The sequence below is a fragment of the Palaemon carinicauda genome, chromosome 21, assembly GCF_036898095.1.
Source record: "Palaemon carinicauda isolate YSFRI2023 chromosome 21, ASM3689809v2, whole genome shotgun sequence".
Taxonomy (NCBI): Eukaryota; Metazoa; Arthropoda; class Malacostraca; order Decapoda; family Palaemonidae; genus Palaemon; species Palaemon carinicauda.
The window spans coordinates 47,807,492-47,833,029 of NC_090745.1; the positions used below are offsets into that span (position 1 = coordinate 47,807,492).

The following is a 25,538-nucleotide window of genomic DNA, read 5'->3' on the forward strand; positions in this document are numbered from 1 at the left end:
TTTTATTAGGTCTTCAACCCTCACTAGCTCCCTTTTACACACACCTACTCTATTTCCCCTCTTTTGCTACAACTAATTTTCCTTCCACCAAAAAATGATCAGACATACCGTTAGCCATACCCCTAAACACGTGCACGTCTTTTAATCTTCCAAACATTCTCTGTTATCAACACAATCCATTAACGCCCTTTCTATCACTCTTCCATATGCCACTCTTACCCATCTATACTTGTTTTTATCTTTCTTTTTGAAAAAGCTATAACTTATCACTATCTCTTATTCAACACATAACTACCAGTCTCTCACCACTCTCATTTCCTTCTGGTACGCCATACTTCCAAATGACACCCTCTACCTTTAACCTAATACTCACTGCTACTGTAGTGTATATTGCTATAATATATGTACAGTAATATTAGTACAGTACAGCTTAACTGTACTTCCTGTAAATGTTTTCGTTCAGACGACTGCAGCCTACGCCGCTAACATGACGCAACTTCTTATGTGTTGTCTTGCGCAGTATGTTACTGTATATCTATACTTTCTTAAGCAGAAATACAGCTTATTTTATAAACTAAAGCCTCAAATATCTCGATAATAATAGTTTCTATTAAATAAAACAAAAACATTGCATTTGATTACTTTTCAACAGTTGATATCTCTCTCTCTCTCTCTCTTAATATTCGATATCGTTTCGGAAGCATTATTGCATTCTAGAAAATTGCTATCATTTAAATAATAAATTGTGCTTCAATAAAACCTTATGTACTTTTGTTTTAAATTTCGGGTGTGATTTATCAATCTAAGTATTTTGGGTGATGTGATCAGATCAGCTGATCTGATCAAGGCACCCAAAATATTTTAGATAAAATACACACGAAATTTTAAACAAGGCGTGATTTTCTAGAATGCAATAATGCTTCCGAAAAGAAATTGAATATTTAGAGAGAGAGAGAGAGAGAGAGAGAGAGAGAGAGAGAGAGAGAGAGAGAGAGAGAGAGAGATCAGCTATTGAAAATTAATCGAATGCACTGTTTTTGTTTGTTTATTTAAAAGAAACAATTATTATAAAGATGCTTAAGGTTTTAGTTTATAAAATCAGCTGTATTTCTGTTTAAGAAAGTATAAAGTACACAGTAACATACTGTGCAAGAGACAACACATAACAAGTTGCGCAGTGGCGTAGGTTATGATCGTCTTAGCAGATCAATAACAAAGAGTATTGTGTATACTATTTCTTAACTTATTCAAAACATCTACTATATATAGTTGATATAGTATTACATAACCACCGATTTGTTATAATCTACTAAAATTCTCTTATCATGCATTTATAACTCATAACAGTATTAGTTCTCTCTTATTCGATGTCAGGATGGCAGAAAACTTCATATCATTCATATTGTGTGTGTGTGTGTAATAAATGAAATCTTTGTTTCCTTGCCAAGTCTCTATTGAGGCTATAATCAAGCACCACAGACCTAAAAAAATATAAAATATCGTGCATCGGCAACATGAATGAAACTCCAATTAACGTTATTTAATTCAACACAATACAAGTAAATAAAATATGAGAAAGCATTTCAAATAAAACAATTGGAATTAGTATGCTAATTTGAAAATGATGGATCAAGTAATAATTGTTTCTTTCAATAAATATGAAATATCCTTCGATAGCATGCCTTAGTAATAAGGGAGTTATTTGATCCGAAAATTGAGGTTGACGATGGACTACGCAGGGTTAATCAGCTGATTTGAATGTAAACAATGCATAAGATTATAATTCGCTATGTTTTTAACTAAAAATACAATACTGATATCAGATTTATTTCAAATATCAGAAATTTAAGTACAGTAATTTCTATTTTTCCTAACGATACTTACCTCGAACTACTTTCATAGGAGGACTAGTAAAACCACTCTGCTCCGACCAAAATGATTCAATTCCCATCCCCCCCAATGCCTGGCCGCCATCTTGACCTTAGGTCCTCAATTCTCGCTCCAAACTTCGCCCACTCTCTGAGTGCCAGTTCACCAGGGGATGGACGGGAGGGCCGTAACCCGAAAGTAGTTCAAGGTAAGTATCGTTAGGAAAAATAGAAATTACTTAAAATTTCTGATTTGTTCCACCAAGACCTAGGAGGAGGGGGTGAACTGGGACTAGGGCCACCCTGACCTCAGGGGCAAGAAGCCCCATGGTAGATGGATGGGCACACCTAGAAGAAGAAGAAGAAGAAGAAGAAGAAGAAGATGAAGAAGAAGAGAGAGAATCATATACCACACATTAATAATACACCTAGCAATCAATTGATAATTCACCTATTCAAACTCACATTCGTTCCTCCCGCTCTAAGAGCATAGGGAACGCAGGGGGGAGATAGGTAGGGGGGTTCAGGAAGGATAGGGGGGACGTGTACATCACTAACCCTATTGCGACGGAACCTCGGAGGACCTTCACACCTGCTGAAGACCTGCCACCTCAGGACCTAACGAGAAGGTATCTAACGTCTTCCAAGTAAAGGGCTGTGAAAATAGACTGCCTCTTCCAGACTCCAGCCTTTAAGATCTGAGAAAATGCCATGTTCTTGGAGAAGGCCAAGGAGGTACCCAAGCCCCCCGATGTTGTGAGGTTTAGCGTGCTTTGGGGGGAGCACTCCGGAAGTCTCATAAGCCCTCCTAATGACATCTCGCAACCAAAAGGAGACCGTATTCCTCGACACTGCCTTCTTGACCAGGCCCGTGGAGATGGAGAGGGAGGAGAAACCCGGGTGGTACCTGGCTGTTCTACTCAAGTACTTCCTGACTGGTCTTACCGGGCATAGGAGTAAGTCTTCTGGGTCGCACAAACCAGCAATGTAGGAGGCCGCTGAACCCGAGAAACCATCTCTCTTCAGCAGGCACTTTATAGTAGCCATGCGTGAAGGGGGAGCCCCTGCGGGTTTTCGTGGAACTTTAGGAAGTGTGACTGACACAGGAGGTCTTGTCTTAAGAGGAAGAGGCCAAGGGGGATATGACACTAGAGCCTGAAGGTCAGCGAACCACTCCCCTGGCTGCGAAAAACCGAAACCGTGATTAACGAGGTCTGACTGTAAAATATTTCAAGAACAGTATCAACCTTAAAATAAATCTTTCATATATAAACTAAAAAAACTTTAAAAACAAGAGGAAGAGAAATAATATAGAATAGTGTGCCTGAGTGTATCCTGAAGCAAGAGCACTCTAACCCAAGACAGTGAAAGACCATGGTACAAAGGCTATGGCACTATCCAGGACCAGCAAACAATGGTTTGATTTTTGAGTGTGCTTCTCCTAGATGAGCTGCTTACCATAGCTAAAGTCTCTTCTACACTTACCATGAGAAAAATAACCAGTGAACAATTACAGAGCAGTAGTTAACCCCTTGAGCAAAGAACTGTTTGGTAATCTCAGTGTTGTCAGGACAGAAGAGAATATGCAAAGAATAGGCCAGACTTCTTCACCCAAGGGGTTACCTACTGCACTGTACTTGTTCAGTGGCTACTTTCCTCTTGGTAAGGGTAAAAGACTCTTTAGCTATGGTAAGCACCTTAGGAGGACACTCCAAAATAAAACCATTATTGTCTAGTCTTCGGTAGTGCCATAGCCTCTGTACCAAGGTCTTCCACTATCTTGGGTTAGAGTTCTCTTGCTTAAGGGTACACTATTCTAATTTCTCTTCCCCTTGTTTGTTAAAGTTTTTATAGTTTATATAGGAAATATTTATTTTAATATTGTTACTGTTCTTAATAATAATAATAATAATGATAATGTGTAGGTAAAAGGAAAACGAGCCGTAATCAGAGAATAGGATCCAATGTACTAACGTCTGGCCAGCCAAAGGAAGCAATAACTCTCTAGCGGTAGTATCTCAACGGGTGGCATGCATGGGACAAACTCCTACAGGAGAAGCGAGTCTGAAAGAAATTTTTCCTCAAGTTGAGAAGCGATGGGGTGAGGCGAGCTCTGAGGAAGTGCTCACTGATGATGTGTGCAAGGAAGTTGGTAGTCTCTTGCTTGGAATCTGCAATTCTGAAAAAGGATGAGCACAGCGGGCCTTCTGGAATAAGAAGCGCATCTAGGTGAAGCTCGCTTAGAGTGAGGAATGCACGGGCCGCCCTTAGGGGACACACCCTTTAAAGGAGATCGCCTGTAAGAGATGCATCTGGAGGCGCAAGATAGTGAAGCGTGTCTGGAAGTTTGCCTGAAACAGAAATCTTATTTTAGAGAAATTTTACAGGTTGGAGACAAGTAGGATCGCGTACATGAAGCCGCCCTGTGATACCCCTCCGAAGAGGAAGAATCTAGCAAAGGTTGAGGTACAACCTTGCGTGAGGGCTCAAAGAGCTCTAAGGGAGGAACCCTCCTTGAAGGGTTGGGGTTGGTTACTCACTTGTCCATCCCTTGAAAAAGAAAATTGTGTTTGGGGGATTCATCTCCCAAAAAAGGTTCTGAAGGGGTTGAAAAAGCACACGGTTTCTCAGTTGACACAAGTGTTGTCGACTATTATGGTAGACTTCCTGCTAGTATATCGCTGCTGGGGCCTGCTGCAGTTATCCTTCGAAGAGGAGCCTTCTATGCCCAATTTGGGCCACAACAACTGCAATTCATCAAAGATCTGTAAACAAGGATTCCACCATTTCTCTAGCAGAAACGGAAGGACCCCCTTGGCCCCCCAGAGGACGACAATTGAGAAAAGTCTGAAGGAAGAGTACCAGGGGTCAAAGAAGCAAGAAAGGATTTCTTCGACTACAAGGACGACCAGGAAGGCGAAGAATCCCTTTTTGACTTTTCTCCTGCTATGTCTCCCATGAGAGGATAGCCACACCCAACACATCATACAAAGTAATGCCCAAGTGCAAGTAGGGTTTGTCTGGTGAGGATCTACAGTTACCGCACTCATAAAAATACTGCAGGTCTTCAGTGGCACTCCACGGTATTTCCGCAACTGGAAGGAATTAATAGCAGCGACGCAAGCACCAATCAAAGTCAAACACGCTGAAAAGATAAGGAAAAAAATATTATTAAATTTTTGAAACTCCCTGCCAGAGAAAACGTCTGCTGTCACTGACGGCTATCTGAGCAAGTTATCAGTAAGGTGGTTGCCTCACCGTTACCGACAGATAATTACACTGACGGTCGTTAACGCCTCGTTATAAAGTTTTAATTGCTGTATTCCCATCTTTCCTGTTACCATATTCCTATATAAAAAGAGATGATGGTTTGTATTTTGTAAAGGAACAAATATTGTATTCAATTAAAATGCACTTATCAGAAAATTTCAAAGAATAAACAAGACTGGTAATTTTCATGGACATCTGAAAGGAGTTACCTAAATATCTGCTTGCTTATGTACTTATGAACGAAGATCAGCTATGATCGTCAGAAAGAAATGGGGGGCGGGGAAAGAAAGTGCTTAATAATTTGGCTGGATCAACTTGTACAATAAATAAGTAATAAAAATCAGATTGAAGCATAGACACCGTAAAATCAAAATGTTTTAGCCATACAGTACGTTTTTCATAACGAAACAATGAGATAAGGGGAATCAATAGAGAACACTTTAGATGATGATTTTTCAAGTCAACTGTTTTAAGGAAAAATATGAAACAAATATCTTAAAACAGGTGATTATTTACTGGGAATATAAGATTTGGATGAATGTCACAATTAGAAAAAAATTACATTTGGTTTGTTAGCCATTTTTATAAAACAATACAAAGGATGCAAAATAAAAACAAACACTATAAATGGCACATCAGGCAAACCCTACAAAATAATCTATTAAAATTACCTTGACATGTCAAAAAAAAAAAAAAAGGACATTTCAGTGGAGATTAATACAAAGGTAACTTTTCTAATAGAGTTTTTATTGTCTTCACAGACATTCTGTCACAAAAAATCTGACAAGTAATGTGAACAGAAACTCAAAAAATCAAGAGGCTTCATGATGTGCATGAAAACAAATGAAACAATAAAAAGCTCTTAAAAATGCATAGATTTCTAATACACAAGACCTTATACAGCATACTAACTACAGTCATAAAATATTTTCATTACTCTTAAAAAGGGAAAAATATGATAAACATGCCATTTATATAGAACCTCTGGCAGTTAATGTTTAGTCACATATTTGTTATAGGTGACACCAATTAATGAATATTATACAAAGAAATTATGAAAAAGAAAGTTGTGAATTTACAAATAACATTTACAAGTACTTGGAAGATAAATATTAACATGATAACCCAGAAAAAATCTAATGAATACTAAAATTAAAATGAACTGTATACTAAAAACACTATACAGCAAAAACTGTAATGGAAAAGAATAAATACAGTTAATCTGCTAACTACATATGTTCGACTAGTTTCTAAAGTAAATCATGACCAACGGAGCTCAAAGTTTGTACTGATATTCACACAATGGTGAAATCCAAAAGTGACTTTTAAGTGGCTGTCACACTCGACCTTAGGTCAAATTATGACAGTTGCGGCATAGTTTTCTATTCATGCTGTAATAAAATCTTGTACAAAAATTACCATTCCATCAAGAACATTAAATTCATAAGGAAAAGTTTTGTAACAAAATTATGAAAACTATTCATACTTTTACTCCAATTATGGCAGTGCACAAATTGTTGCGGCAATGTAAACAATAGACAAGAAAGGATGAAAACTTTATATATATAATACGATTTCCATTAGAGGGTAGGGGGCCGATCCAAGCAAATAAAATTCAACAATTACTTCAAGCTATTTGCCGCTAAAATGAAAACAATCTTCTTGCTATAAAGTTGAACCTTTATTCAATTTTCTATCATTAGACATGACAGACTATCATTAAAGTCAAACCATTTCTGAGGATATTTGAAAAACATTTACTGTAACACCAATTACAATCATTTATCATTACTTCAACCTTATAAAAATAAATAATTTCAAACAGTACTCAATGCTTTTGCAAGAATATCAGCACTTCTACTTCTAACACCATTCTTAGGAGTCAAACTAGATTTTGCAATGCAAGTCTTTGAATTTGTTGGTAAAACACAAGAATTATCATTATTCACATTGATAACAGAGGAGTTATTTTCATACCCCTCACTCACCCTATCAACTTTTTTGGGTCGGCCTCTGTTTTCTTTCATTCTTAAAGGAGCAATTAAAGAAATATTCTTTGATATATGTTCTACCAGCTCTTCTTCCTGAGGTGATTCAGACATTAGTGTTGATATAGAGTTTTCATATACACACAAAGAAGAATTGCCATCATGGGTACCTGAGGACATTGCTTCACAAGGCAAGTTACTTGACTGATGACTGGAGTTTGGTTCTTGGTCCACACAGCTTTGGTTTTCATAAATGATCATCTCAGCAGATGCTTTTGCATCCAACTGACCTCTAAGCTGAAAAAAATCAATATATTTCTTATTAACCTGCATAAACAATTCCCCAAACAGACTACAGACTATCAAGCTTGTGTAAAAGGTGGATACTTCATATTTACCTTTAAATTTTTTCCGATAAGTTAAATTACAATTGATTTCCCATGTGGTTACTGAAGAAACTTTAAAGAAAAAGTTATTATATCATGTTTTAACATTGAATATAATTCTCTAATACAAAATTGAATTTTTTTCTATAAATTTCAATTCATAATTTTCCTGTTATTTAGGTGATACATACATGTAAATAGCTGTTGATTAGGTTTCAAATGTTTACCTTTACTGTCAAGCTCTGTATGAGATTTGTCATAATCGGATATACATGCTCACTCACTCTATAATAACCTACATTTCCATGTTTATTTGTTTTACTATTCCTTACAGTATAAGTTTGTCAAAAGTTTGCTGTAAATACATTATTTGCAGTTTTTTTCAATGAATGTATAAATATTTATCATGTCACAAGTGATAAAAAATAAGATAAAAAATTACTAAAACCTCACTAGTTTAGTTTTATAGTAAATAAAACACACACACACACTCCCACTCTTTTTGACTAGAAGTTAATAATAAGCTAGCTGTCCTACTGGGAGCCTTCAATGCACCAATAAACTGGGACACTATGAATTCTATATCAAACACAGAGGGACATAATCTAATAGAATTTGTCAACAATGAATTTCTCTATCAGTGGATCGATAAACTAACCAGGGAAAACAACATAAAAGATATTGTGCTAAAACAAGAAGAAAATTAAGTATCCAGTGTTTCCGTAGGCAAAATATATTGGCAAAAGAGACCAAAAACAGTTAGGTTTCAGGTAAATATGCCTCATCTAAAAGGAAGGAAAATTATAAAAAAGCTAGACTACAGATGTAGTAACTGGATAAAACTGAAGGAATTCACCAAGAATTTAGAATACTTCAAAACATTTAGCATCGAGGTAAAAATATATACAATGTACTTTATAAAGAAAAAAGAAGTTTCAGCCAATTATTTTTACAAATAACGAAGATAAAGCAGCCTTTAAATGATGATGTCATCCTTACTGCGTTGTCTGCATGACTGAGGTTGACAGAATCGTCTTTGTGTTTATTTTTGCTTATACATAAATTTCGAAATCTCGTACGTCTGGCAGAAATGGAAGGCATTGGAAGAGGGTAGGTGAACGAAATCTACTCCTAAGAGAACATATTTATTCTCTCTCTCTCTCTCTTTATAAAAGATTTTGAAATGGGATTGATTTTATTCAAATAGGTATGCTTGAATAATTTTCTATGAGATTGTTATTTCAATAAAAAAATAAGGATATAGAATTATCAGTAACTTCTTTATTTATTGAAAAAAAAAATTATATTATCTTAGGAATAAATCTTTTTAAAATTGCCATCATGTGATGATGTTAATTTTTTTCAATTATAATCATCTCAAGTTTTGATACCGTGTGATATAAGTGTAGTGTTGCGCACTTAAAGCAAACTTCTGAACATATGGCCTCTTCCTTGTAAACCACTCAAAGCTGTCAACCGCTATGAACCTTTTTTTCCCCCTTTTGACATCGTTATAAAATAATGATTAATTTCCATTTCTAATAGTCCAATTCTGTTAAGAGGTGCAGGACATACACATTCAGTGAGCTAAATGTATGACATTTATTATTAGCCTATCTGAAGTTTGTTACAGAATGACATCCCATAATCCGGTTAGGATCTAAAACCAAAAGTGCTGGACTATTGATGATGGATCTTAATTACAAATGCTCTTTTTACGCAGATATATTCTATACATAGTTATAAACAGTAATGATATACCAACACCATTATCATGCACAAAGCTCCACTTACTGTTTCAATGTCTTCTGTATCATGGTCTTGACAAACATTACCAACACCAGGCACATTTTGCAAATTTCCAGGTATGTGAATGCGGCAAAAAGAATTTGGACAGTAGTCGCAGCGATTGGGACGTATACTTCTTTGGCCACATTCGTCACAATGATGCCAAGGACAAATCCATTTACCTGCCAATATTTAAAAAAGAATACTGAGAATCAGCAACAGTTCAATATGCAATGTCAATTACCAAAAGTGAAAATGTCCTTTAAATAATGTAAAGGGGTGATTTTGGATAAAAGAAAAAAAATTAGTACAGGTATACCTTTCCCTACGTAGGTAATTGGTCCCAGGAGAGGCGACGTAAAAAATACAAGTTGAATTTACTAGTCTGAATTTGTCTCTAGGCTAAACCACAAATAACCACTTTCAGTTATATATTCTATCTATAAATGCAATTTGAATAATAATACATTGTTGAAAAGAATATATTTTAACCTTAAATAAATTTTTTTCTCAGTTTCTAGAGTAGTACGGAACATAGTAGTATAAATATGACAAATTCGGAGATAATTTGTATTTTTCCTAACCATACAAACCTTAGCTATTTACATAGGGTATTACTTTCGGCGTAGCTGAAATGGCGAGCCATTAGATTTTTAACGAGGGTTAACTACCCCCGAGCTAGTTAGCAGGGGTAGGGGACGGGTAGCTAGCTACCCCTCCCCCCTCCCACACTGGTGAACTAACTCACTTCGCTTAGAGGTAGGACTTGACTTGGGGGACAGGGCTGGCGGGCAAATATGTGTAAATAGCTAAGGTTTGTATGGTTAGGAAAAATACAAATTATCTCCGAATTTGTCATTTGTTCCGTAACCGAAATACAAACCACGCTATTTACATAGGGTGACTTACCCCTTAGGAAGGGTGGAAAGTCCCCAGCCATACTGGCATTGGCTTTACCCGGGGACTCAGAATCCGAGTGAGCAGCATTTCGAGAAAAAGTGTCCCTGCACCTCGCAAGTTCCTTGCTCCGCAAGGAGTGTGCGGCCTACATCAGCTTGTGTGTGGAGAGATGAAGCGTGACTTGTCCTAGGCAGTCGACCTGATGACCTTTAGATGGAATTCTGGACTAAGGACTTTCCCAATACCACCTCGTCAGTATTATTTTAATAATAGGAACACAAGGAAGCATGGTTTACCTGCAGAGGTTTGAGGTCAGCTATGCAGAGAACCTAGGATGCTGCTTTCCCCAAGAGAGGGGAGGATGAAGAAAGAAGTAAGGGCCAGACATACCTCTTTCAATCATGCAATCTGACACCGGGTAACAATGCCCCCAACCTTCTGCTACTTGTCCATTAAGGAGCCTGAGGTTAGACCAGCTGTTGTGTAGCCACTACAGGCCGATAGAAAAACGTATCCGAGGCTCCTGTGGGTCACGTCCTGCAGGTAGTGGGCTGTGAAGGTCGTCCGACGCTTCCAGACTCCAGTTTGTAGCACCTGCGTCACAGAGTAGTTTTCTTGAAGACCAGTGACGTTGCGATGCCTCTGACATCGAGTGCTCTAAGGCTACATGACAGAGGAGGGTCTAGATTCAGGGCGAGATGGATGGTCCTTGAATCCAGGCTGCAAAGGTATTCTTGGTGACCCTCCTCTTCGTCCTTCATGTGCTCCCAAACAGGGCTTGCACGTGAGGACGAACTGCAGCCGTTCTTTAAGATAACACCTCCGACTCCTTACTGGGCATAGTAGGAGAAGGCCTGGGTCATCTGTTACAGAACGGAGACTCGAAATCCTGAAGGAGTTGAACTGAAGATTTGGGACTCCAAGATCTTGAGTCTAGTAACGGACTCAGGGACGAACCCGAACGTTACCTCTCCCTATCTTCTTGAATGGGCGAAGTCGTACGAGAGACCATGAAGTACGCTGATACGCTTGGCCGAAGCCAGAGCGAGCCGGAGCACCGTCTTCTAAGTCAGGTGCCTAGCGTAATGGTTCACAGGGAAAAGTCTTACGATCCCTAAGAACCCAAGCCATGTTCCATGGAGGAGATCTCACTTCCGACTGGGTGCAGGTAAGTTCGTAACTTCGTATGAGCGAAGAAAGATCCCGCGAGGAGGAATTGTCTAACCTTAGATCCTGAAGGCCAGGCTTGAGGCTGAGCGGTAGGCTTTACCGCCGAGAGCAAAAGACGTATTTCCTCCCGCAGATGGACAATAACTCCGCTAACGCTGGAATAGTGGCATCGAGGGGAGAGATACCTCTCCCACGACACCAACCACAGAAGACTCTCCACCTCGCCTGGTGGACCCCTGCGGATGACTTCGCAGGTGTCAAGACATCCGCTCCGCGACCTGTTGCGGAATGCCTCTCTCTGTGAGGAGATGCTGGATGGACTCCAGGCGTGGAGCCGAAGCGAAGCTACGGCTTGTGGTATATGTAGTGGTGTGGTTGCTTTAGTTCTTGTCGTGGGGAAAGCTCTCTCGGGAGTTCCATCAAGGGATGCAGAAGGTAGTCTGGTCTTGTTGAGCCCCCTTCCCCTCAGACCCAACGGTGGCAAGGCGTAGACGTCGATGTTGTCCCACCGATGTGGGAAGACATCTCGGCAGGATGCCTTGGGTCCGGGGCTGGGGAGAAGTACAGCGACAGCTTGAAATTCAAGGTTGTCGCGAACAGGACCACAAGGTCAGGGCTGGTTGGCTACTGGGGTTTCCAAAGACCACTCGGTATTCTCTATCTGCGATGCTCTGTTCCAACTGTCGGAGAGCACATTCCTTTGTCCGGAATGAAGCGAGCCGATAGTGGTTTTGAGTGGATTTTGGCTCATCTCAGTATCTCTACTGTAAGATGGGAAGACTGTTATGAAAAGGTACCTCCCCGCTTGATGAAAAAAGCAACAACCGTAGTGTTGTCGCTCACGGAGTGACTCGCCGGGGCCTGTTGGAACTGTTGACGGGCCAGAATATGGCCTTCATCCCCAGCCCATTGATGTGGAGGTACCCTTCTAGTTCTGGCCATAGGCTTGAGATCCTTTGGTTCAGAACGTGCCCCCCCCCCCCCCCATTCTTTAACGCATCCGAGGACAGCATCAAATACGGAGGAGGGACGAGAAGATCCACTCTCTAGCAAAGGCTTCGTAGGTCAACCACCACTGCAGGATCCCTCGTTCGGCAGGTCCCATAGGACCAGAATGTCTGGGGAATCTTAGTCTTGATTCCACCGAGACTTGAGTCGCCAAGCAGGATACTCATCCTGAGGCGAGTGTTTGGGACTAGAGGGGTTAAGAAGGAAGGTGACCTAGGAGGCGTAACCAGAAAAAGGCTGGAGACTCTCCTTGCCTGAGGAGAGGTTCTACTACTCTCCTCCGCCTTGCTATCCTGTCATCCGGTGGGAAGGCTTCACGGAGATTGGAGTCTGAAAACAAGCCTAGATATCCCAGTTGTTGCGATGGAAACAGAGAAAACTTCTCGAGATTTACCATGATCCTTAGATCTTGGCAAAGTCCCAGAGGCTTGTCTCGGTGTCGAAGGGGGGTCGATACCGAAACTGCCGGGGTAGCCAGTCATCCAGAAAGCGAAGGAGGCGGATGCCGCTCCTGTGTGGACATGAGGATTCGGGATGAACTTCCTGGTGAATGCCTGCGGTGCTGTGGAGAGATCGAAGCACAGCACCTTGAACTGGTATATCTGTTGTCTAGGCTGAATTCCAAGTACTTCCTGTAAAGACGGATGGATTGGGATCTGGAGGTACCTGTCTTTCGGATCCAATATGCACATGAAGTCTTGTGGTTTCCCTACAAGTCTGATCGAATCTGTTGTACCATACTGACCGAAGTTTGTACGCCAAACTTGTTCAGGGCTAAGAGGACGATGGCGGGTCTCCTGCCTTCAGGCGCTTCTTACAAGAAAGAGTCGTTTGAAGAACCTTGGGGGGAGCCGCCGACAACCTTGGAGAGCATCCTTCTAGAGCATGGTCTCGCCCTCTGCCCGAGGGGCTAGCCCCCTTTGCCGATCCCATGGCATAGAGGCTCAGCGACACTGGATTCGCTGACAGGGGAGGTAGAGATGCTACGAAACGGGACACGAAATCCCTGGCTGATCATGGAGATCGTTCAGGAATCGGTCCCGAGTTGCTGCCCCTTGAAGGCGCAACTCCAGGCACCCCCCCCCCCCCACTGGGGGATGCAGGAGGGGGTTGCCAATCCTAGCGTTTACGGCCTAGGCCGCCCCCTCTAGGATTATTGCCTCCCCAAGAGGGCTCCTCGCCCTTCATCCCCGACAGGAGGGGGGAAGCTGCATAGACACCTTGTCTAGCTCCCGTGCCGGTTCTGATGTCCTAGGCTGAACGAGGCTGTTGAAGATGAGGCGCTGGAGGCTTGTAGGGACTGGATGTAAGCGCCTTGGAGGAGCAAATTGTGATCCGATTTTCTCCACCTCTCAGTCCCTCGTTCCTTGTCCTTGGGCTGAAACAAGCCCCTTCCAAGGATGGAAGTGTGTCTGGGTTTGCCGATATCCACGGTAGGGACCTTTGAGAGAAAACCTCTCGGTCACTGCATCTCAATGCTTCAACATCGAGTTTGTCCCCAAGTTCGACACTTGGTGTCGGGAAACGATGGTGCACGTGTTCGAGAGGAGGAAAGCTCCATAACCTTCCCGGAGCTTCCTTGAATAAAACCTCGAGTCGCGACCGGATGGCCAGAGACTCGACCTCAACGATCAGCCACGAGGTGGCCTGCCTGGTACCCTTTGCGGCTTCCTTCAGGTTCAAGATTCCCGAAGTCGAGAATGTCACCTGCCGGGCAGAGAGTTTCTCGAGGGAAAAACCCCCGGAAGGCCCGTTGCAGCGGAATGGTGGAGAGGAAGAGCTAAATCAGGCTAGCCCATGATCTCGAAGTATTCCCTCTATTGACGACTGACAGAGGCAGTGTCAGCAGCCAACGTTGAAGGAAAGGGGATCGGGCGATCCTGAGGAGAGGGATGATGGGGCCTACCTGAAAAAGGGAGAAGAATGTTACCCAGACTCTTCTGAAGATTCTTCTTGCTCTTGTACGTGCCATGCTCTGCACTTACGAGGTGAAGATCGTGACTATGATGATCTGAAAGTATGCGCTCCAGGAAAAAACTCGCCAGGTTGCCCGTGTTGCGAAACCCGACGGGAATCGCGGTCGAAATCGCCCTTGGCGCTCGCGCGATGGTACAATCGTTGGTTCGCACACGGGCGAACATGGATACGTGGGCACGTGGGCACGTAGGCGTGTGGGAGCGGTCGGAAGACCGAAAACGCGTAAGCGAGCGATGGTGCGATGGCGCAATTGGCGAGCGATGGTTCTTTGCGGGAGATGGCGCGTTGGCGAGCGATGGTGCGTAGCGACCGATCGCGTACAGGAGAGCCAACGCATGGCCGCGAGCGGCGATCTGAAGCGTGGGCGCGGTGGCGCGTTGAAAACGCTAGCGGGCAGGCGAAGAGTCGAGCGCGATCGCTAGGAGATCGATGGAGCGCGGTACGCGGCCAAAAAATATCAGCGAGGTGCAGAACCAGATGGTGAGGTTGCGCATAATAGCGAACGCTCGTGGGCGAGTACAGAAGACTTCTCGTGGGCGCGCGGGCGCTCAAAGACTCGTTCAAATCTAGAGCACAGTAGATCGTCGGCGAGGAGGTGAAGGAATCATCTCTTTCGCCTCCACCCACATCTGGAAGCTCGTGGAGTACGCTGGTGCGCGTTGCGCACATCAGGAAAGGGCGAGCAGATGTGCGCTGGCGAGCAGGCGATCGTGCGCGTAAAAAAAAGGAACAATCTCCCTGCCTGTGCCTAGATCCAAAGATCGTGGGCGCGAGGACGAACGTTGGCGCGCATTGCGCACATTAGAAAAGGGCGGGCACATGTGCGCTGGCGCGCAGGCGCTCGAGGGCGTACAGGAGACCGTTGGCGCACAAGGTGCGTAGCAGGAAAAAAGGGCGTCCAGAAGTTCGCTGGCGAGCTGAAGAGAGCTGGCGCTCAGACGGGCTCAAAGGCTCAGGTGAGCGCTGGCGATCAGGAGATCTACGGCGAGACTCAGCTACAGGAGATCGCAGGAGAGAAGTCTGGAACACAGCAGGAGAGCGCAAGGGAGCTACTGCACGTGAGCGCGCAGGTAAAACCTAGCACTTAAGGGACTTACCCACATTGTGGAGTAAACCCTTTTGCCCCAAAGGGAACGGTGCTCGTTGGAAACGAGGTACGTTGGTGCCCAATGCGCATCTGCGTCCAGAAGGTCTGGCAGGAGGATTCTCTGCGGGGAAGGTGAAGATGAAGATGACCACAGGCAGGAGCACCATCATCAGGCCTCCGAAGAGGAGTCTCTGGAGTGAACTCCCCCAAGGGGGAGAAGCACTTGCAGGAGAGACCGTGGCATCAGCTGCCCCCGAAGGGGACTGAGCCCTCAGCAACAACAGCAGAAGGAGACCTCCGAAGAGGAGTCTCTGCGGTGAACTTCCCCCCCCCGGGGAAGAAACACTCGCAGGAGAGACCGTAGGACTCAGCTGCCCCACGAAGGGAACTGAGCCTTCAGCAACAACAGCAGAAGGAGTCCTCCAAAGAGGAGTCTCTATGAGTGTCCTCTCTCGCGAACGAGAGAGGAACACTTTGTAGAAGAGACCGAAGATGGAGCCCATAGGGCCGCAGGGTCAGCAAGTGACCTAGGAGCCAACCTCCGAAGAGGCGCTCCTGCAGCTGCTCAGCCCCTTGAGCGTAGCTGCAGGTGAGACCGCTCAGCACCAAGAGCATAGTCGCACAAAAACTATGGTCCGAGAATGTAACCGCTCAGCCCCTTGAGCAATGTTACAAAAGCGGTCGCTTAGCACCAAGAGCAAAACCGCCGGAAGACCAGGAACATATCATAATTATTAATGGTAAAAGAAGTTTCCCCCGAAAGGGAAAGAAACTCAAACCTGGGCAGGAAACCTCCCTCGGAAGGGAAGTAACCCACCCAAGGAGGCGAAACTCCTGAGTGTTCTAAGATGAACTGAAGAGCTGTCAGTTGTCTCGGGAGAACTCCCAGGAGAAGGTGACATGCCCCTGACGAAGTCCTATAGAGGAGGCAGCAACAGCCGACTCCCCGAGGCCCAACAAGACAGCTCTGCTTCGTTGTCACATTAGGATCGTTAACTGTGAAAATAAAAAGTAGTTAGTTAACATTCATTCCCCCGGGAAGACTCCGAAGAGGAAAACCCGAGGGAAAAGAACACAAGAATTACATAACAGGCAAGAGCCCCAACCCCACCTACACTCACGGGAAGGGGGAAGGGCGAGAACAGTAACAAAAACAGAATTATAACAGTTATAATTATGCAATTCATTAAAGAATGTTCACTAAAAGTAAGAACGAAAAACCCCGAAGGGAAACGTTCTAAAAAAAAAAAAAAAAAAAAAAAAAAAAAACTGAAAAGTTAACAAATACAATTAGATTTATAATAAAAATATAATTGAGATAAAAAGTACTGCGTAGCAACTCCACCCGAACGGAGGAGCAATCATAGTATCTAGAAAACGTAGTAAAAGGGTGAACGACCACCAGAGAGAGAGAGAGAGACCGTAGTCAACACACACTCGCGTTCCTACGCTGAACCACACCTTCCCCGTAGGAAAAGAAGAGTAGCGGAGAAACAAAAAATAACAAGTCCAGCGGTGACGACTCCCCTCCCCCGCCCGTGGAAGGAGCCGACCGAAGGACCCAGTAAGAGATCGCAGTCCATGAAACTCGTAGTGGCCTGACTGCCGGCGGCTACACGGTGATATCGTACACACACACACACACACCCAGCACGAACACTGAAAAGGAAACTTACCGATTTCTATACTCAAATATATACATAAACATAAGAATATGTTTACATATATATATATATATATATGAGTACAAGAAAAGTAAGTAATTAAGTAAAGACAAAACAATAAATGGCTGCCATGCGAGGACGGGAACAGAGACATCCGTTCGTCGTCCAAGCCAAAAGCGAAGTGAGTCAGTTCACCAGTGTGTGAGGGGGGAGGGGTGGCTAGCTACCCCTCCCCTACCCCTGCTAACTAGCGCGGGGGTAGGGGAGGGGTGGCTAGCTACCCCTCCCCTACCCCTGCTAACTAGCGCGGGGGTAGTTAACCCTCGTTAAAAATCTAATGGCTCGCCATTTCAGCTACGCCGAAAGTAATACCCTATGTAAATAGCGTGGTTTGTATTTCGGTTACAGAACAATTACAAGTAAATGTACATACATACTTGTAAATGTATACTTTTATAATTTGACAAGTTTACAGTACATTGCATGTTCTTAATTTACAATGTGATTTGCTTCAAGATAGTAAAATAAAAGATTTTGTAGGATTAAATAACAAATGAAGTTATAAAAATCCTTTTGCTAGGGTACAAAGTAAACTTACTAGTTAAACTTATCAATGTTAACATTAAATTTTTTTTGTTTACATCACATACCTAGATGGCTGTGGATCATCAATGTCAACAGCTGATTCTGGCTGCTGTTGTTCGATACGCTTTTAATAAGAAATGTTGTCAAGAATTCCTTGAACTGTGCTTATCATTTCTTCAAGAATTACATGGTAGGGAGCAAAATTATATCTACAATACTCTGTCAATTATATGTGAGCATAATCACGATACTGTCATGACTGAAAACATTTGACAACAAAACCAAAATAAAAACAATTTGAAGTTGCTGTTGTTAAAATATACCTTGAATATTATTGATAATAGAAGTGTACAATGATGATTACACAAAGTTCAGATAGCGCTGAAAACCAGGATTTTTTTTAGACATCTTTCAATAAATATAAGTAATGTTGGGTTAAACTACAGATCAGCTGATGAAATCTAATGATGTGTTTTAAGACCAACCAATGACTGAACATAAAAAAGATTTGTTAAATTTGTTCTATGTTTGTATTGTAAAAAAAAAGAGAGAGAGAGAGAGAGAGAGAGAGAGAGAGAGAGAGAGAGAGAGAGAGAGAGAGAGAGAGAGATGGTTATAAACAAAATGTATGAAAACTATATTCTATAACAATCTGGTGCTGATATAACTTCCATTAACCATTTGTATGGAGCGAGTTAAGAAATTATATGGACGATACATATACAAATACTAAAGCACTTCCCCCAATTTTGGGGGTAGCCGACATCAAACAAATGAAACAAAAAAAGGGGACCTCTCCTCTCTACGTTACTCCCAGCCTGACAAGGGACTCAACCGAGTTCGGCTGGCACTGCTAGGGTGCCACAGCCACCCCTCTCCCGTTATCCAACACAGATGAAGCTTCATGTCACTGAATCCCTTACTGCACCGGAGGAAGGAGCAGGGCCTACCAGAACTGCGTCATAATCGCTCGCCATTCATTCCTATTTCTAACAAGCTCTCTTGCCTCTCTCACATCTATCCTCCTATCACCCAGAGCTTTCTTCACTCCATCCATCCACCCTAACCTTGGCCTTCTTCTTGTACTGTACTTCTCACATCAACTCTTGCATTCATCACCTTCTTAAGCAGACAGACATTTTCCATTCTCTCAACATGGCCAAACCACCTCAACACATTCATATCCACTCTAGCTGCTAACTCATTTCTTACACCAGTTCTCACCCTCACTACTTCGTTCCTAACCCTATCTACTCGAGATACACCAGCCATACTCCTTAGACACTTCATCTCTAACATATTCAATTTCTGTCTCTCCGTCACTTTCATTCTCCACAACTCCGATCCATACATCACAGTTGGTACAATCACTTTCTCATAAGAACTCGATTTATATTCATGCCCAACCCTCTATTTTTTACTACTTCCTTAACTGCCCCCAACACTTTGCATCCTTCATTCACTCACTGACGTACATCTGCTTCCACTCCACCATTTGCTGCAACAACAGACCCCAAGTACTTAAACTGATCCACCTCAAGTAACTCTCCATTCAACATGTCATTCAACCTCACACCACCTTCCCTTCTCGTACATCTCATAACCTTACTCTTACCCACATTAACTCTCAACTTTCTTCTCTCACACACCCTTCCAAATTCTGTCACTAATCGGCCAAGCTTCTCTTTTCCCTGTCTCAGCCCCACTCTCACCGGAAACCAATCGCTCACTTCATTTCCTATCCTAACACATGCTTTACTACCTTTGTAGAAACTTTTCACTGCTTGCAACAACCTTCCACCAACTCCATATAACCTCCTCACATTCCACATTGCTTCCCTATCAACTTTACCATACGCTTTATCCAGATCAATAAACGCAACATACACCTCCTAACCTTTTGCTAAATATTTCTCGCATATTTGCCTAACTGTAAAAATTTGATTCATACAACCCCTACCTCTTCTAAAACCACCCTGTACTTCTAAGATTGCATTCTCTGTTTTATCTTTAATCCTATTAATCAGTACTCTACCATACATTTTCCAACTACACGATATTCTTTGTTATTCGTACATGTGTGTATTCTTGATAGTCTTAAGATCAGCTGGCCACAACCAAAAATAAAGATGTGAATAGCTGTTGATTCTTAAAATGCACTCAAAATTGAAATATAGAATACAAAAATGTTTTATTAAGGCACAATTGACTTTTCAAACTTCGTTCATTGAAACTACCATGGAAAACGCCTTAAGGTCCAACAACAGCAACAGGCAATCCCAGTTGTCTTCATATTTTGTTCTCTAAAATTTATGATGATCATACTATTAACATACACGGTAAATATATTTTAATGTTTTCTTACACTTTTATTTTAATTAATTGTATATAAACACGAATTACTGTGCGAACTTTTAATGCTTTTCTAGTGATATGACTTCAATTTCTGTGGCAGATTGACGTAAAGTAGAATAAAGTGGCTTAAACTTGATTTTTAGGTTTCCATTCATTATTTTTGACAAACGACGTATAACCGAAACCGACTCATGTCGAAACAACGTAACCCAAGGTATACTTGTATATATATTACACTGAAACCCAGAGCTGGGCGCATTGCGTCAGCGTTAATTCGGCATTTGTGGGGAGGCAATCGATAAGCGTCAATCCGTGTGCTTTTTTATTTTTTTTTTTATTTTAAAGTTGGGTCTTTTTTTATTTGCTACCATTGCGTTGCTGGCGGATACAGTATTCTTACCTAATGAATCTAATTTACATGAAACATCTAATATATATATATATATATATATATATATATATATATATATATATATATATATATATATATATATATATATATATATATATATATATATATATACAGTGAACCCTCGCTACTTCGCGGTTCGACCATCGCGGATTCACCACTTCGCGGATTTTTTTCATAACCCATGTCTATACATATATTGCGGATTTTCCGGAAATATCGAAAATACCGCGATGTGACCGATGGTGCGAGATTGGAGAAAGTAAGGAAAATTGAATCATGATTGATTTTCAATATAAATGAAACTTTGAGGAGCAACAAAGATATCATTTGTTAGAGAGATAGAGAGAGGTAAGGAATGGGAGGTAGTGAAAAGTAGCCCACACAGAGAGAGAGAGAGAGAGAGAGAGAGAGAGAGGTAGAGGTAGAGAGAGAGAGAGAGAGAGGTAGAGAGAGAGAGAGAGAGATAGAGGGGGGTTTAAATGTAATAAACAAAAAAATTTGATAGGTTATAACACATTGGTGCTTATGTAATATCAACTGTATACTGTAGACGGTTTGAATAAGTTAAGAAATGGTATAAATGATACTTTGTTAGTGTATTCGTACACACTCAAGAGCGGCAGCTAGATGACAGCTGATCTAATCACAGCCAAAAGTAAAAAAAAAAAAAAAAGTCAACAATACTCGATTTTTAAAACACACCCGAAATTTAAAAACAAAAGTACACGCTTTCTTAATGTGCAATTAACTATTTAAAGAGTGGCAATTTTCTAGAATAAAATGATATTTCCCAAAAAATAGTGGTTTGCTGATGAAATCGATGCCCTATTTTTGGCTATGATTGAAATGGATGTAGACTCGGCCTAATTATTTCATTTCGTATTTAATTGACACTAAGAAAACTAATTTTAGTTTCTTCATCTAAATGTAAATATTGTATAACACGAAGAGAGAGAGAGAGAGAGAGAGAGAGAGAGAGAGAGAGAGAGAGAGAGAGAGAGAGAGAGAGAGAGAGAGAGAGAGAGAGAGAGAGAATGAATCAGCTGTTGTAATCAAATGGCGTGTTTTTGTTTCGTGAGAATTTCATCGCCACGACTTTAACAACAACATACTGTACTGAACTTTACAGTATTATACAGACTACTGTAATATGATAAAGTAAAATATTTGTAATCTATTTTATATGAAATGGGGCTATTTTTGTTTTGTTTAAAATTTACATTTACGTATGTAAAACAACTCTCTCTCTCTCTCTCTCTCTCTCTCTCTCTCGTAGATTGTTTTCCTGCTTTGCTACGTATGTATGATGTTATATAGATACGGTAAATAATATTTGTAATAACATATTTTATAAAAGCTTTTACTGTAATATCATTATTTATCACTTTCATCATGCATGTTAAATGCCTTCGTTTGTTTACTGAGCGTACTTTATGACGCCGTCGTTTCAGGCGGCGTCATAAAGAAAAAAATTTCATTTGGAAGTCCTAAGAAAAATTAAGTAAAACATTAGTAATAACCAAATCAACATACTGTACTGAATAATCAATATAATTGATGCAAAAACTAACCTATAAACAGATGTGTAAATGCGTTTGTTTCTTCATTAGGAGATATAAAGTCGCCTTTAATAATTGTGCCTGTTTTAGTTTAGGGTACTGTATTACATGCATTAAGTGTTCTGTACATTAAAGGGTAGTTTGTTAACAGTACTACGTACAAGGGAAGGTTTTAAAAGTCTGAATATACATGTTAAATAAATAGGTAAATATGGTGTTACTACTTCGCGGATTTTCACCTATCGCGGCCGCGTCTGGAACCTATCTACCGCGATAAACGAGGGTTCACTGTATATAGAAAATACTATAAAATATAACAAATTTGGAAATAATTTGTATTTTTCCTAACATACAAACCTGGAGCTATTTACAGGGTATTACTTTCGGCAACGCTAAAAACCAGCCAAGACCATTTTAGTGGGGGATAATTATCCCATCCGCTGGTTATCGGGAGGGGGTTGGGGTAGACTAGTTACCCCGCTCACTCACACCTGTCGGTTGAGTAACCACTTTTCCTTTTTGGCAGGACTTCTAGGGGGACAGGGTGGCGGGCCAATTTGTATAAATAGCTCCAGGTTTGTATGTTAGGAAAAATACAAATTATTTCCAAATTTGTTATTTATTCCGACACAGATACAAACCTTCGCTATTTATAGGATGACATACTCTTAGGAGGGAGGAAGTTCTACCAACTGGCCTTGATCATGACCCGGTGTTCCTTCTAATTGATTTTTGATCTAATTAGTAGGAACCCTACCCTCGCTAAAATCAAAGTAGTTAGGTAACTCACTGATAGCGGCCTGCAGAAGCTTGTGTGAGAGAGACTCGTGGCTTGTCTTTACGTAGGAACTCAAGGATTCTAAGACATATCCGCTACCCTCCCTCATGGGGTATTGGTGACGTAACAAAGTATTCATTCATACTCAGGATGCACAAGGGAAATGACTCTTACCTACAGAGGGGTGAGGTCAGTTATGCTTCGGTCTTGCGGAGCTGTTTCCCCAGGGGGGGAGAAGGAGAAATAAAGAAGTTAGCCAAACATTCTTTTCATTCACCCCAGACTAACCCAGGTAACCTCAGCCCTCAACCCTCTGCTACTTGTCCATCAAGGAGCCTGAGACATTAAATCACTTGTTGTGCGGCCGCCACAGGACCAACAGAGAAGGTTTCCATGCTCCTGTGGGTTACGTCTTTCAGGTAGTGGGCTGTGAAGGTCGTTTGACGCTTCCACACGCCCGCTTGCAATACCTGTGCCACAGAAAAATTCTTCTTGAACGCCAGAGACGTTGCAATGCCTCTGACGTCATGAGCTCTGGGTCGGTTGGACGGAGGAGGATCTGGATATAGAGCGTATTCGATTACTTTCCTTATCCAGGAGGAAATAGTATTCCTCGTGACCCTCCTCTTGACCTTCCCCGTGCTGACAAAAAGTGCTCGTACACGGGGGCGAGCTTTTGCTGTTTTTTTTAAGTAACACCTCAGACTCCTTACTGGACATAGAACAGTTGGTCTGGATATTCGGTTACAGAACGAAGACTCTCTATCCGAAATGGGCCGAACCTGGAGTCCGGCACACCCGGATTTTGAGTCTTAGCTACAAACTCAGGGACGTAGTTGAGGATTACTTCCCCCATCTCCTAGAGTGGGAGACATCAGCAGAGAGACCATGAAGTTCGCTGACTCTCTTGGCCGAAGCCAGCGCAAGCAGGAACACCGTCTTCCACGTGAGGTGGCGATCTGAGGCCTGGCGTAGTGGTTCATAGGGGAAGCCCTTCAGAGACCTGAGGACCAGAACCACATTCCAAGGGGGAGGTCTTAGCTCTGCCTGGGGACAAATAAGCTCGTAACTGCGTATGAGCAAAGAAAGTTCCAACGAGGAGGAAATATAGACTCCTTTCAGTCTAAAGGCGAGACTCAAGGCTGACCGGTAGCCTTTGACTGCCGAGACCGAGAGAAGCATTTCTTCCCGAAGGTATACAAGAAACTCCGCTATAGTTGGAACAGAGGCATCAAGGGGAGAGATACCCCATCCACAGAAAACTGACCACTTTGCCTGGTAGACTGCCTCTGTGGATCTCCTGAGGTGTCCAGCCATTCTTTTCGCAACCGGTTACGAAAAGCCTCTCTGTGTGAGGAGGTGCTGGATAGTCTCCAGGCGTGAAGTCGAAGCAAGGCTACGGCTTTGTGGAAGATGTTGGCATGTGGTTGTTTGAGGAGGTCGTGCTGTGGAGGAAGCTCCTCGGGATCTCCGTGAGGAGATGCAGAAGGTCCGGGAACCATTCTGCGTGATGCCATAGCGGAGCTATGAGGGTCATTTGCAAGTTGTTGCTTGCTCGTACCTGGTTGAGGAATTTTCTCATCAGACAGAACGGGGGAAACGCGTAAGTGTCCAGGTTTATCCACCGTTGTTGGAAAGCATCTTACCAAAGAGCTTGGGGATCCAGGACTGGGGAGCAGTACAACGTGAGCCTGAAATTCAGGGCCGTTGCGAACAGATCCACAGTCGGGGAACCCCACAAAGTCAGGACTTTGTTGGCTATCAGAGGATTCAAAGACCACTCGGTGCCAACTATCCTAGTCACTCTGCTCAGCTTGTCTGCTAGCACATTCCGCTTGCCTGGAATGAAGCGAGCTGATAGAGACACCGAGTTGTCCTCTGCCCATCTGCTGCGAAAAGATACCGCCCTGTTTGCTTAGATAAGCTACTACCGTGGTGTTGTCGCTCATCAGCACGACAGAGTGCCCCGCCAGGACCTGGTGGAACTCTTTAAGGGCCAGAAAGGCTGCCCTCATCTCTAAGAGATTTATGTGCTGGTACCTTTCTGATTTGATTCGGACCATTGGCCGGAGATGTAATGGTGCAGCACATGAACCCCCCACCCTTCTTTTGATGCATCCAAAAAAAGCATCAATTCCAGGGGAGAGATGAGAAGATCGACCCCTTTACAGAGGTTCGGCTCTGCCAGAGCCGAACCTCTGTAAAGGGGTCGATCTTCTCATCTCTCCCCTGGAATTGATGCTTTTTTTTGGATGCATCAAAAGAAGGGTGGGGGGTTCATGTGCTGCACCATTACATCTCCGGCCAATGGTCCGAATCAAATCAGAAAGGTACCAGCACATAAATCTCTTAGAGATGAGGGCAGTCTTTCTGGCCCTTAAAGAGTTCCACCAGGTCCTGGCGGGGCACTCTGTCGTGCTGATGAGCGACAACACCACGGTAGTAGCTTATCTAAGCAAACAGGGCGGTATCTTTTCGCAGCAGATGGGCAGAGGACAACTCGGTGTCTCTATCAGCTCGCTTCGTTCCAGGCAAGCGGAATGTGCTAGCAGACAAGCTGAGCAGAGTGACTAGGATAGTTGGCACCGAGTGGTCTTTGAATCCTCTGATAGCCAACAAAGTCCTGACTTTGTGGGGTTCCCCGACTGTGGATCTGTTCGCAACGGCCCTGAATTTCAGGCTCACGTTGTACTGCTCCCCAGTCCTGGATCCCCAAGCTCTTTGGTAAGATGCTTTCCAACAA

At 42.6% G+C, this 25,538-nt stretch overlaps 1 protein-coding gene across 3 annotated transcripts in view; it reads right to left on the reverse strand.

Annotated features, from left to right (window-relative positions):
• Nucleotides 1-5,864: 5,864 nt before the first annotated feature.
• The window catches only part of LOC137615274 (histone-lysine N-methyltransferase NSD2-like), a 521,040-nt gene continuing 501,366 nt past the window's right edge, over nucleotides 5,865-25,538 (reverse strand). For all 3 annotated transcript variants that reach the window (XM_068345003.1, XM_068345002.1, XM_068345001.1), the window contains exons 19-20: nucleotides 9,307-9,482; nucleotides 5,865-7,423 (exon numbers count right to left, since the gene is read on the reverse strand). In XM_068345003.1, coding sequence (XP_068201104.1) covers nucleotides 6,956-7,423; nucleotides 9,307-9,482 — 644 coding nt within the window. In that variant the 3' untranslated portion in view covers nucleotides 5,865-6,955. The remainder of the gene's footprint in view (nucleotides 7,424-9,306; nucleotides 9,483-25,538) is intronic.